Genomic DNA, 13,534 nt, shown 5'->3' with positions numbered 1-13,534 from the left:
TCTTCGGGTAGGACAAGAGAAACTGAGGGATAGGTGGCGTATCCTGCAAAATAACTGAATGGCTGAGAAGGACAGACAGGCACCCAGCAGATCAAGGAGAAAGTCTGTCTTGGATTCTAACATAGGAGGATTTGGATGAAGTAGACAAAGCAATGTAAACCTAGAGCCTAGTTTTCATAGCAAGGCACATAGAGAGACATAGCAGAGAGATCCAGGTGGGTAGGAAGCATGAGTGATCTTGAATATATGTGGTGATGGGGAAATTATGCTCTTCCAGGAATTTTCTAAAGCAATAGCTGAAGGGGGGGGGGTGGTGGTCAATCCCTCCCTTGTAATTTCAGCACTTGGAAGATAAATAGTGGACAGCCAGATTATCTACCAAAACTAATTTTGTCACTGAGGATCCCTGATAGGATTGCCAGGTTCTGAGTGTGAAATTCCTGGAGAACTGGGAATGGAGCTTAGCAGGGGTCATTTTATAGAAAAAGAGCTGGAGGAACTCATTAGCACAACTCATTAGCATATGCCACACCCCTTGCCATCACCAGAAGTGTGTCATTAGCATAACTCATTAGCATATGCCACACCCCTTGCCATCACCAGAAGTGTGTCATTAGCATAACTGATTTGCATATGCCACACCCCTTGACATCACCTATCCTGGCTGTTTTGGACCCAATCCTGGCCATTCAGGAGGGCCAAAATGGGGCCCAAAATGGCAAAAAGGGGCCGAAAATGGCTGAAAATGAGCCCAAAATGGTCAGGATTGGGCCACTGCTGAGCGGGAGAATGATCCACCACCCATCAGAGGCCTGATCTGGGCCATTTTGGCCCCAGTCCAGGCCAAAACGGACCCAAAATGGCTGAGAGTCAGTTGGGCGGGACCACCTGTCATGTGACCTCTTTGGGGAACTGCTGGAACTGCGTTCCTGTGCGTTCCCCCTCAAAATGAGCCCTGGAGCTTAGAGAGGGGAGAGATGTAATGCCATAGACTCCATTATACAAAGCAGCCATTTTCTCTAGGTATAGTGATCTCTGTAGCCCAGAGCAATTGTAATTCTGGGAGGTCTCAAGGCTCCACCTGGAGGCTGACAACCCTAATCACTGAAAAGCCCCTCCTCCAGAGAGAAAGAATGCTCAGAGAGTCACCATGGTGTGGTGGTTAGGGTGTTACACTGAGATCTAGGATGCCCAGGCTGGAATCTCCACTATGCCGTGGAAGCTTGCTGGGTGACCTTGGGTGTGTCACTTTCAACCTAACATAGGCTGCTTCCACACACGTTGGATAATCCACTTTCAATATGCTTTAGTGAACATTTATAACTGATTTTCCATGTGTGGAACAAAAAACCCACTTCTAAAGGATAACTAAAGTGCATTGACAGTGTATTATTCAACGTGTGTGGAAAGGCCCATAACCTACCTCACAGGGTTGTTGTGAGAATAAAATGGACGAGGAGGGAATAATATTTTAAGATACTTTGGGTCCCCACTGAGGAGGAAGGCAGGATATAAATATCTAATAAACAATAAATCCCAGGGATCCTTAGCACAGTTTAAAACACACTGCTTCACAGAAAAAAAATATTGTGAATAAATTTTGGCATGCACGGTAGACAGCAGTAGATGGCACTGTTATCCGCATCTTGTTCCTTTGCAGAGGCCATGTCTTTGAAGTGTTGGCTGACTGTAAAGCATTATTATAAAGTTTCCCTTGACCTAGTTGACGTTCAATTTACATAGTTTTTACATAGAGGAATACAGGCATTCAACACTGCTTGTTGGGATTGGGGCTTAAAACCGTATTTATAGCATAAATATGATTTATGCTATAATTCAGTATTCAATGAAAGCACGCGAAAAAGCTCAGAACAATTACACTATTGAGCCTGTGCATATTTTCAACGAAGTCAAGTATGACAAGTTTCACTTGTGCTTAATTAGGGTTGCCACCCTCCAGCTGTGGCCTGGAACTATCCCAGAATTACAACTGATCTCCAGACAACATAAATCAGTTCCCCTGGAGAAAATGGTTCCTTTGGTGGAGGAACGCTACTGCATTATACTCCGGCTGAGGTCCCTGCCCTCTGCAAACTCCGTCTACCCCCAAGTTCCACCTCCAAGTCTCCAGGAAATCCCCAGCCTTAAACTGGCAATCCTAGCAGCTGCATTTATCTTTAGTTAGTCACAAGACTTGTTTTAGTTTCAACAGACTTACAGTCAAATTCTATATACGCATTATTTGCAAATGTATGCTCAGTAGAGTTTACTGTTACTCCTTTGCGCGTTTATCTAGGAGCGAGACTAATTGAATTCAGACGGATTTAATTCCGTGTATACATTCACAGGATCGGACTATAACTCGGATCCTATTTAAATAGGTTTAATCGAAAACTCATTTATTTCCACTGGGCATGTCGATATAAACGGCTATAGTTGCTTTCTATCTCATTTAACATCGATACACTTTAGCTATCTGACTCAGGACTTTATTAATTTCTAGGAAATAAAATCCCAACGTTATATAGTTTAACGACTGAACAGCAGCCACCGCTTGCGCGCCAATGGGGCGGGACTGAAAGCGTCCGTTGTAGGATCCTAATTGGATGTTAGCTGCTGAATCGGAAGTTCCCCTTGGCGCCGCGCTTCCAATTAAAGCGTGGGCTTCGTTGCCAAGATACTGTTATCAGTTGCTATGGAGACGGGGGAAGAAAGTTTGGACGCTTTGGAGACCGAATGCTTTAGTGTTGGTTGCTAGCTTTGCTGGAGCCTCGCACGAAGTTCTCGGAGGGTGCGAGCGGACACAGAGCGGCCATGGAGGCTGCGACTCTTGCCGCCGCCGCCACCACCTTGGACGTGGCTGGAGTGCGCATTTCCCCGCCCGAGCTGCGCTTCCTGGACGCGGTGCCTGGAGGCCAGTACCGGGCTATGCTGAGCATTCAGAACCTGCAGCCTCAAAGTTGCTTCCTTCAAGTATTGCCGCCGCAGCGACCTCAGGTGGGGAAAGGGGCGGTGGGGCTGATAAGTAGTAAGTAATTGTGAGGCCGGAATCTCCATTACGGGTAGAATAGTAGTGCTTCTTAGTGGGAGGTATTGCAAATGTGGAGGTGCTTTGATACTCCTCTGGATTAAAAAATTTTTTGGAAGAGGCTCATATTAAGCAACAGGCACTTCGTGTTGTATGCAGTATAGGCCGACTGATAGGAATGTGCCGATTTTTCTGAAGGATTGTTGGAAAGCATTAAAACAAAGGAGATTGGTTGCTTACAAGTTGAACTTTAGGGGCAGGTGTTAGTCCCCTGACCTGGATAGCCCAGGCTAGCCTGATCTCGTCAGATCTCAGAATCTAAGCAGGAGCAGCCTTAGTAAATGGGGATGGGAGACCTCCAGTGAAGATCAGGATTGCAGAGGCAGGCAATGGCAAACCACTGCTGTTAGTCTCTTGCCATGAAAACCCCACCAGCAGTTGCCATAAATCAGCTATGACCTGACGGCACTTTCCACCACATTAATGTTGTTTGTATGTGTAATCCTTAATGGATTGGATGGAATGGAGACAGCCTCTAAAAGGTTGTAAGCAACCCATTTCTTTTGTGTTAATGTTTTCAAATGGTTCTTTAAAAATTAGTGCATTCCATATCCTATAGTGAGTCGTTTGGAAAGAGCCATTGGATTACAGTAGTCATGCATAACCCCACCTGTCCTATTCTGGTTTGCTTTCATTAGGGCCAACCAATGTTTACGTTTAACTTTCCTGTAATCTTTATCAGGATGTTAAAAATGGGGGGGGGGGGGAGAAAAAGATTTTAAGGCCTCATGTCGGTCTCTTGAGTAAAATGCCAGCCAGATCAAGTGGTGCTGGGTGAAGCTTGCATCCAGTTTCACTTTTGACTTTCTAAAAAGAAAGTAGAATGGCAGCTTCCAAATGTAAATAACAAATGACACCAGATGTTCAGTGCTTCTTTCCAAATGCCAATAGTGATGAACTCACAGATTTTTTTTGTCCCTTACCAAGTCTAGCTTTGATTCTTCAGGTTAACTTTCCCCAGCTCCAATATAATAATAATGACATTTGATTTATATTCCGCCCTTCAGGACAACTTAATGCCCACTCAGAGCAGTTTACAAAGTATGCTATTATTATCCCCACAACAAAACAACCTGTGAGGTGAGTGGGGCTGAGAGAGCTCCAGAGAGCTGCAACTAGCCCAAGGTCACCCAGCTGGCTTCAAGTGGTGGAGTCGGGAATCAAACCCAGCTCTCCAGATTAGAGTCCTGCACTCTTAACCACTACACCAAACTGGCTCTCCATAGTTAGTTGTACATAGCTTCACACACATCTCAGGCAGACCCCAATACCCTGAGAGGGAGGGAAGGAGATTCAAAGATGGAATCTGAAGGTGATATGAGCCAATCTAGCACATGTTTAGTGATGCTCTTTGTCATGAAGAACGGTTTTATTGTATACATGAAATAAGGTGTATCATATCTGTTACCCGATAAAGTCTCTCAAAAACAAGGTTGCAAAGGGAACTTCTAAGTCTATACTTGTCCGAACTCTCTGTCGGTATACTGTTTACTAATTCTCTCTTTTCCCTCTGCACATGTCACAATGACTATTTCCCCCTGCTATTTACCTCTGCTGTTTCTGTTGATGAAATAAATAAATAAATAAATAAATAAATAATCAAAGTGTTACATTTTCTGTTCCCTCTTTTTTAAAAATGAGAATACTTCTATTTCCCACCCATGAGTTGTTCATTTCAAGTGTGTACCTATTAGCATATCATGTAGTTATTATTAGCATTCTGAAAATGGGGTATTTTCATATATGCTTTACCTAGATATTTTTTAAAAAATTTAAAATTATTTGATTTGCTCACTTTGTTTTGTAGTTCAAACTAATTGTGGAAAACCCAAAGAAACCAGTTGCTTCTGGCCTTCACATAACAGCCGCTGTGGAATATCATCCTGATAGTGAAGAAGACCTTCAGGATAGACTGCTCCTTTATGTAGACAAAAATATAATTGAGATTCCTCTAACAGGGTATATAATTTTATATATTTTTGTGAAAATATCTGAGATATCTATGAAAATATCTGAGAGTCTCTTCCTGTGTTATGAGTTAAAATGACGTCTCTCCCTTTTCATTCCCCTGGTTTAAAATTATTATGTTGAAGTAACCCTAAGTTCTGTCTGGAATGGCTCTGGACATATTTTTGAAGCGTAATGATAATGGGCTTTGACTGGACTAGCTTTTTTCCTACTGGCTGTTGTTCTTTCCACTTGTACAAGTATAAGCAGCATCAGCTTTGTTCAGACCCTCTAGTACTTGTGCAGGTTTTTTTGCAGTGCAGTTATGCACTGTCAAGTCACTTCTGACTGATGGCAATCCTATGAATTAACCACTTCCTATGAATTAATCCTATGAATTAACCACTTCCGAAAGCATCCTATCATTAACAGGCTTGCTCAGATCTTGCAAATTGGAGATAGTGGTTTCCTTTATGGAGTCAAGCCATCTTCCTCTTTTTCTACTGCCTTCCACTTTTTAGCATTATGGTCTTTTCCAGTGAGTCTTCTCACGGTGTGACCAAGGTAATGCAGGCAACTATGTTCCTTCATTGATGGATACAATCATTTCATTTTAAAACAGATTTTGCTTCTGAGAGCTTTAACTTCTGTACTGTATAGAATGTCATTTTCCCCACTTTCACCTTGGGACTGACAGTTTTTGAAATTGGCATGCCCAAATTATTTCAAGCATGTTTCCAGTTTGTGACTCCAAACACCTCTGAGAGTCACCTATCCAGCTCTGCTCTATAAAGAGTAATTTTAATTTAACCAATATTTGGTTTGACATGGTAGTTTGCTATTTTTAAAGCAATAGCTCATTTAGAATAGCATCTTTTGAAATTCTGAAAGCTCACTGTGGAGTGACCTCACTATGTTGAGCTTCACTATGTGTTAAAACTAACATGAAATGGTTCTTTTGTTATAACAACAACAACATTCAATTTATATACCGCCCTTCAGGACAAATTAATGCCTACTCAGAGCGGTTTATAAAGTATGGTATTATTATCCCCACAACAAAATACCCTGTGAGGTGGGGGGGACAGAGAGAGCTCCTAGAAGCTGTGACTGACCCAAGTTCACCCAGCTGGCTTCAAGTGGAGGAGTGGGGAATCAAACCCAGTTCTCCAGATTAGAGTCCTGCACTCTTAACCACTACACCGAACTGGCTGAATTCATGTTTTTCAGTGTCAAAATTCTGATGGCACTTACAGCTCTCTTGACATTTAGTTGCTAATTTATCCTTCTAGTTTTATTCAGTACTTCAAAAAGATGGGGCAACAAACCACGGAACATAAGTAGAGTCTGCTGGATCAGACCAGACCATCTAGTCCTGCATCCTATTTCACACAGCAGCCAAGCTTTTGCCCTGAATGACCAACAAACGGGGCACAGAGCACAGCTGTTTATAATGGGTACATTCCAGAGAAAGCTGGTCATGACTTTTAATTTTATTTATGCTTACTCAGGAGTAACTCCCACTGAACTTAGTGTGAATTACTCTCCATTAAATGTGCACAGGAAATGTGCTTCCCAAATCCTTTTCTTAGGGGTTCACAGCCTTTCCTTCAGTAGTCACTGCCACCTCCTGTTCCCAGCCCACTCTCTGTTTTGGCGGCCAGGAGGAACTGCCAGAATGAGCAGTGTTCATAACATGAATCAGAAACAAAGTGTGTGGATAGGAATAATTTTTGTAACTAATACAGCTTTATTACCACAGGCACAACTCTAGTATATGCTGTGTACAGAATTAAGGTATGGACTAAGAAAAGAAAAATAGAGAGGTTGCTTACCTTGAGACATACCAATACTGGGCATCTGATCTCCCCTCCTGGCTGAGAGATTCAAAAGGGTATATACATGAAGAAGATGCTTCCCTTCACATGGTCACACCCACCCACATGCACACATAGAAGGGACAACTCATTTTCAGGTTTTTATCCCAACTGTACCAAAAAGGACTAACAAATCTGGGCATTGGGTTCTGGAGCTGGGAGTCCACCAGAACCAGCTCAGCCCAAACAAGGGTGTTAACATATTGGAGAGAGGTGACTGAAAACCAAGCCTATCCAGCCAGATAAGATTTATTCCAGCCTTGGTTGCCTCAAAGCTGGTCAGTCTTCATAAATATTCTGCCCCATCTGCCCTCATCAATCACAGTTGTGTCAGAATCTCACTAGATAGACCTCAGTGTATTTTGTATCTGGCATTATGAGCTTGCACTGTTTTAAAATTTGTATAATGGGAAACAATTTGTTGAGGAAGTCTGGTTTGTTAATTTTATATTGAATTGTATTTTGACACAACAGAGTTCCAGTCAATTACAAATATAGCTACAGTCCAACATGATTCAATCCAATGTGATTAAACTGTCCTAAAGTTACCTTAATTAAGAAAACACAGTGGCATTTTAATAAGCTGCTTCCATCTGTGGATGTTACTGCAAAATTAGGTTACATAATTAAATTGTGCATTTGTTGTAAATGGAAGGAAAACATTTTTTCTAAGATGCTTTAGAGAATAAAACTAGCAAAGTAACTTGGACATAAAACCAATAAAAAGGCATTTGTTTCTGCAGATTAATTCCATGTTGCTGCTTAGAAATTGCACCTGAGATAAATTTTGGCACAGTGATTGCAAACAGTAAAGTAATCAGTAAGGAAATTAAAATTGCTAACCATGGATCATCTTCAGGTAAACATTTTCTATTTCAAATTTATTTTCTGTTAAGATAATGTAGTTAAGATATAACTACCTTATATCCTGAATAAATCTTATCAGTCTTAAAGGCCTATAAATTGCTGAACTCTTCAAACGAGTTTCCCAACAACTGGAAATCTGCTGGACTAAGTAGTTTTGTGCCTTCTGATTGTCACATTCCTGGACAAGAGAAACACCCGCTCCCTAGTTTTCTGGACAATTTTTTCATCATCATCATTACTATTTAAATTGTGCATTTGTACATGCAAGTATACTGGGGCTGTGAGTGGTGGTGTTTTCTGTGTTTCCCTATTGTGAACAGCAATGAAAAGAAGCCTGGATGGTTGTGTTGCTCACCTCATTGTTCCTTCTTTGGGTAGCAACAGTGAAGGTTAGTAAATAAGGCAGCATGGAAAAACTGGCTTGGGAAGTCATCTTTCACTGCTGTCAGTCCAGCTATTCAGACCTGTTTGTGCCCAGGTTTTCCAACTGCCAGTACCAGGCAGTGAGAGTAGCAGGGAAAATTTGAAGTAGCAGTCAAATTTTTTGAGGGGTGGGGGGGAATATCCATTTTTGCAGGGAGGGCTGGCCATTTAACTAACCTGGTACACTTCTAGGAGACTGCTGACGTTTTCGAGTAAGAGCAGTAGCATGGGAGGTGCCATCGACTTTTCCATTGCTTGTTGCGGCACAGCATTTACTTTAAACCTGGCTGCCCAAGCAACACTATGGAAGAAAGTGCCTACCTGAGACATCCTCTTGGAGTGCCCTGGGCCAGCAATGTCCAAATCAAGGAGCTGGCTCCACCAGGCTGTGGTGGAGGTGATGGACATTGAAGGTGGTGGACATTACACAAGTGGAGGAGTGCATGCCTCCCATAAGCTCCGAGTCTTGGAATCTGGTGGCAGCACAGGTAGAGGAGGTACATGTTTCTTTCTGATGTGCTGCAGTCCATCTTGCAGCTTAGTAACAGTGGCATGGGTCTGGGAGATGATGACTAATACAAGCCTTGTCAATCCCCACTTTCCACTTTGGTGCACACTGCATAAGTAGCTGCTTGTTGTACTTGGGCACTGAACTGGCTCTGTTTATATTACCCCTTTGGAAGCTAGCCTTGGTATGTGCCTGCCTTCCAGGCACCTCCTGGCTTTCCTGATGGTCATGTCACAATAATTAAGAGTACCTGGATATTTAAAGAAAATCACCAACAGTCTATCTAGTGAAAAAAGCTGGGAGGTGGAGAAGGTTAAAAAACATACGGAAGGGAGTATATAAGACAAAAAGGCTGGTCAGGATCAGATGTGTAGTGTACAGTTAGTTGTGAGTTCTTTGACCTACTAAACTTTGTTGTCCAACCTGATCAGGATCACAAGGGGACATTCTTATGCTTCCCCCCGTGCACTTTTAAGTTCTTAATCCAGCTCTTATTTTTATTGCCTGTGTATATGAGATAGTGACAGTGAGAGTTTATGTGAGAGAGTTGTGAGTAGGGGGACGAGGACTTGAGTATGCATTGGAAAAAAGATTTCCATAGTCTTGATTCATTAACTATATCATGCATATTGTGATTTGACCTGTAGTCTATGATTTTATTCCTCCCTTTCTTGACTGAGGTGTGTTGCATGGATTTTGAAGTCTTTCCATGGATTCTGTGGTTTGGCTCACTTTCTTATCCACTTTATGTAACATTTAATTTTTTTGCCATGTTTTCATCAATATTTTCTAATTGAAAGGACAGTCGGCTTCAAAATGCCGGGTTAGAATGATCCAATACATCCTTTTGCTCCTGTTGTCTTGCCTGTAGGCCTGTATTGGAGTGAGGTTTTGAATCTTTCTCATGGTTTTATACACAATACATAATATGTTTCTATATTTTAGGTACATTTAACATAAATTATAGAGGAAGTGTTCACATTGTTATAGCACCAACCAGTGGAGTGGTAGAACCCAAAACATTTCAAGTGGTTAAAATGGAGATCTGTACCGATATCCCAAGGGTCATTAATCAAACAGCCATGTAAGTGCAAAGTGTTTATAAACTGAATTCTTGCATTTGGATTTGCGTTTGGATTTTATGTGTATAGCATAAGTGATTTGTGTACCTCATTATGCGGTTAAAGGATTCATATCTCCACTATCACTGTAGTTGCTTGTAAGGAATATCTTCCTTATATTAGTCAAATGTATGGAAATGTTGCTTGCTACCCTAATTGTAGTCTGTGCAAAAAAAGCACGAGAAAATAGAACTGTTTCTATATGTCTCAGTTGCCTTTTTAGCTAGAGTACTAGAGAGTAAATCAGTTTCTTAGATATTGTAATACCTGATTAATTAGATAAAGCAAACTGGCTTGCTGCTAACAAAGTCCATTCTTTTCTTGTTTGGGGACTGTGGGTTTGTAATGATTTTCTTTTTTCTTTTAACCTTTGCCTTTGGACCTTCAATTCAACTCCTCATATTATTTTAAACTTATACCTCGGGAGGGCTCTGATTTCAGCCAGCGCTCTTTTATTTCCACTCACAGAGAACTTCAGTTGTTCTCTACTTTACCTTGAGAATACCTTCCCTTTTGTGTTTGTGTGACTTATATATTGCTGCCCCCCCGACTCCTTCAAAAGGTTTTTGCTGCCCCCTCCTCGTTTAACTGGTAATATAGGAAAACTTGTTACAGATGATAGTTTGTCAGACTGGTCAGTGTATGAGGGTGGTTGTGAAATAAAAAAGGATATTTTTGCTTAAACAAAAGTAGAATTTATTTATAAGAACGTAAGCATGATGGTTGCAGAGGTTTATTTATTTATTTATTTATTTATTTATTTCAAATTTGTATTCTGCCCTCCCCGCAAGCGGGCTCAGGGCGGATAACAACATATTAAAAATACAATTAAAATACAATTAAAAATTCATATTCATTAAAAATAACACATTTAAAACAAGATGGTGAACAGCCTTCACAGGGAGGGTTTTATACACCCCTTTTTTCCAGGCTGGCGGAGGCCCAGCCTCAGCCATATGCCTGGCAGAACAACTCTGTCTTGCAGGCCCAGCGAAAAGACAGTAAGTCCTGCCGGGCCCTGATTTCAGCAGACAGAGCATTCCACCAGGTGGGAGCCAGGACCGAAAAGGCCCTGGCTCTAGTCGAGGCTAGGCAGGCCTCCTTGGGGCCAGGGACCACCAACAGCTGTTTGTCCCCTGATCGGAGTGTCCTCTGGGGAATATATGGGGAGAGACGGTCCCATAGATACACTGGTCCCAGTCTGCACAGGGCCTTATAGGTCAGTACCAGAACCTTGAATCTGATCTGGTACTCTACTGGCAACCAATGCAGCTTGCGTAAGAATGGTGTTATATGCACCTTATTTGGCACTCTCGTAATAACACGCGCCGCTGCATTTTGTACCAGCTGTAATCTCCGGGTCAGGCTCAAAGGCAGCCCTGCATAGAGTGAGTTACAGTAATCTAGCCTAGAGATGACCTTTGCTTGGATCACTGTAGTTAAGTCACGGGTTGACAGGTAAGGGACAAGTTGCCTGGTCTGCCGCAGATGGAAAAAAGAGGACCTGACAACCGCTGTGACCTGTGCCTCCATTTTCAGGGAGGCATCCAAGATCACCCTCAGGCTCTTAACCCTTGGAACTGGCACTAATGGTGCCCCATCAAGGGCCGGGAGCCGGAGTCCCGAACCTAATCCCCCGGCTCAAGTACAGATCTCAGTCTTCGTCAGATTCAGTTTCAGCCGACTCTGCTTCAACCAACTAGTCACGGCTGCAAAAGCATGTTCCAGGACATCTGGGGTTGAGCCGGGCCGGCCGTCCATCATCAGATACAACTGGGTGTCATCTGCATATTGATGACACCCAAGTCCGAAACTTCGCACCAACTGGGCAAGGGGGCGCGTATAGATGTTAAACAATAAAGGGGAGAGTATTGCTCCCTGCAGGACCCTGCACACCAAAGGGTGGCAGGATGACAATTTCTCCCTAAGTGCCACCCTCTGTCCCCGACCATGGAGAAAAGAGACAAGCCACTGTAAGGCAGTCCCTCTTATCCCCACATTGGCGAGGCGGTGAGTCACAAGATCGTAATCGACTGTATTGAACGCTGCCGACAGATCCAATAATATCAGCAGCGCCGAGCTGCCTCAATCCAGATGTCTACAAAGATCGTCTGTGAGGGCGACCAGCACCGTCTCTGTCCCATGTCCTGGACAGAACCCGGTCTGGAAGGGGTCTAGGGCTGAGACATCCTTCAGGAAGCCCTGCAGCTGTTCCACCACTGCCTGCTCAATCACCTTTCCCAGAAACGGGAGGTTTGAAACCGGGCGGTAATTGACCAGTTCAGTGGGGTCCAGTGATGGTTTCTTTAAAAGAGGCCTCACCATAGTTTCCTTTAATGGCTCAGGAAAAACCCCGGAGCCTAAGGATAGGTTAACAATGGCCTCCAGCGAGAACCACAGCCCCTCGGCACTGGCCTTTACCAGCCACGATGGGCATGGGTCCAAGGGACATGTGGTGGGCCTAACTGATCGCAGGGTCCTGTCAATTTCCTCCCCAGAGAGTGGGCTGAAATGATCAAATATTGGCCTCGAAAACGGCCAAGGGGTCTCCAGCTCATTCACTGAATCAACTGTGGCTGGCAACTTGCAGCAGAGAGACAAGATTTTATCAGCAAAAAAGCTCCCCAAAGCCTCACAGCTAATATCTGAATTCAAAATTTGATGGCCTCCCTCTGGCAAGGAGACCAATGACTGAGCCACATTAAACAATTTTGCCGGGCGTGAGCTAGCTGACGCAATGGAGACTGCATAAAACTCTTCACAGCCTTCACTGCCACCTCATAGGCTTTCATAAACGTCCTATAAGATGATGTTGCCTCTTCATCCCGAGATTGCTGCCACATTCGCTCAAGCCGTTTTAGCTCCCGCTTCTTCTGTTGGAGCTCCTCTGTATACCAGGGAGCCCATCTTGCACGGGGGCAAAGAGGGCGACGGGGGGCGATTTCATCGATGGCTTCAGAGAGCCGGCACTGCCATTCCTTCACCAGCTCATCTAATGAACCGCCGTGGAGCATTGGATCCCGCAAAGCATTCTGGAACCCAATCGGGTCCATAAGTCTCTGCGGGCGAGCATAAATCAGCTCACCGCCCTTGCAAGGGTTGGTGGTATCCCCAGCCGAGCCTTCAGGACCGAGTTTTCTGAACATGGCACTGGTTCTACCCCTTCCAGATCCACATTTAACCCCATCCCAAAGATCAAATCTAGTGTGTGGCCTGCTTGATCTGTAGGGGTCGACACAAATTGGGAGAGTCCCAGTGCTGCCATGGAAGACACCAGGTCCACAGCCTGGACAGAGGAAGCATCATCAACATGGATGTTGAAGTCACCCAGCACCATCAGTCTGGAGTACTTCAAGGCCCACCCCGCTACCACCTCTAGCAGGCGCGACAGGGTATCTGTTGGTGTGCTAGGCGGTCGATACACCAGACAGATAGCCAAATTCTCAGCACCCCACACCAGGCCTACACATTCAATGCCAGAGATCTCAGGGGTGGGGAGCGGCCTGAAAGAGAGAGACTCTCGGGCAAGGATTGCTACCCCTCCCCCCCCGACCTCCTATTTGGGACAGATGGAGGACTGAATATCCTCGTTTACTAAGCTTATCGGTTTCAGAATAGTTCTTAAACTAACTAATTTACATGGCATGTTTAGCAATGTGGAAAACTCCTCAGTAGGCTCATGTCTACACCAGCAGACAATACC

General features: G+C 43.7%; 1 protein-coding gene across 1 annotated transcript in view; it reads left to right on the top strand.

The window, feature by feature from the left end:
* The first annotated feature begins 2,814 nt into the window (after nt 1–2,814).
* The window catches only part of LOC129326233 (cilia- and flagella-associated protein 47-like), a 45,347-nt gene continuing 34,627 nt past the window's right edge, over nt 2,815–13,534 (top strand). The window contains exons 1-4 of the mRNA XM_054974395.1: nt 2,815–2,997; nt 4,896–5,047; nt 7,656–7,771; nt 9,656–9,794. Coding sequence (XP_054830370.1) covers nt 2,815–2,997; nt 4,896–5,047; nt 7,656–7,771; nt 9,656–9,794 — 590 coding nt within the window. The remainder of the gene's footprint in view (nt 2,998–4,895; nt 5,048–7,655; nt 7,772–9,655; nt 9,795–13,534) is intronic.

Source organism: Eublepharis macularius, chromosome 3 (assembly GCF_028583425.1).
Source record: "Eublepharis macularius isolate TG4126 chromosome 3, MPM_Emac_v1.0, whole genome shotgun sequence".
NCBI classification, from domain to species: domain Eukaryota; kingdom Metazoa; phylum Chordata; class Lepidosauria; order Squamata; family Eublepharidae; genus Eublepharis; species Eublepharis macularius.
The sequence above is the reverse complement of the archived record's forward strand: the minus strand, read 5'-3'. Positions and strand labels throughout refer to the sequence as shown.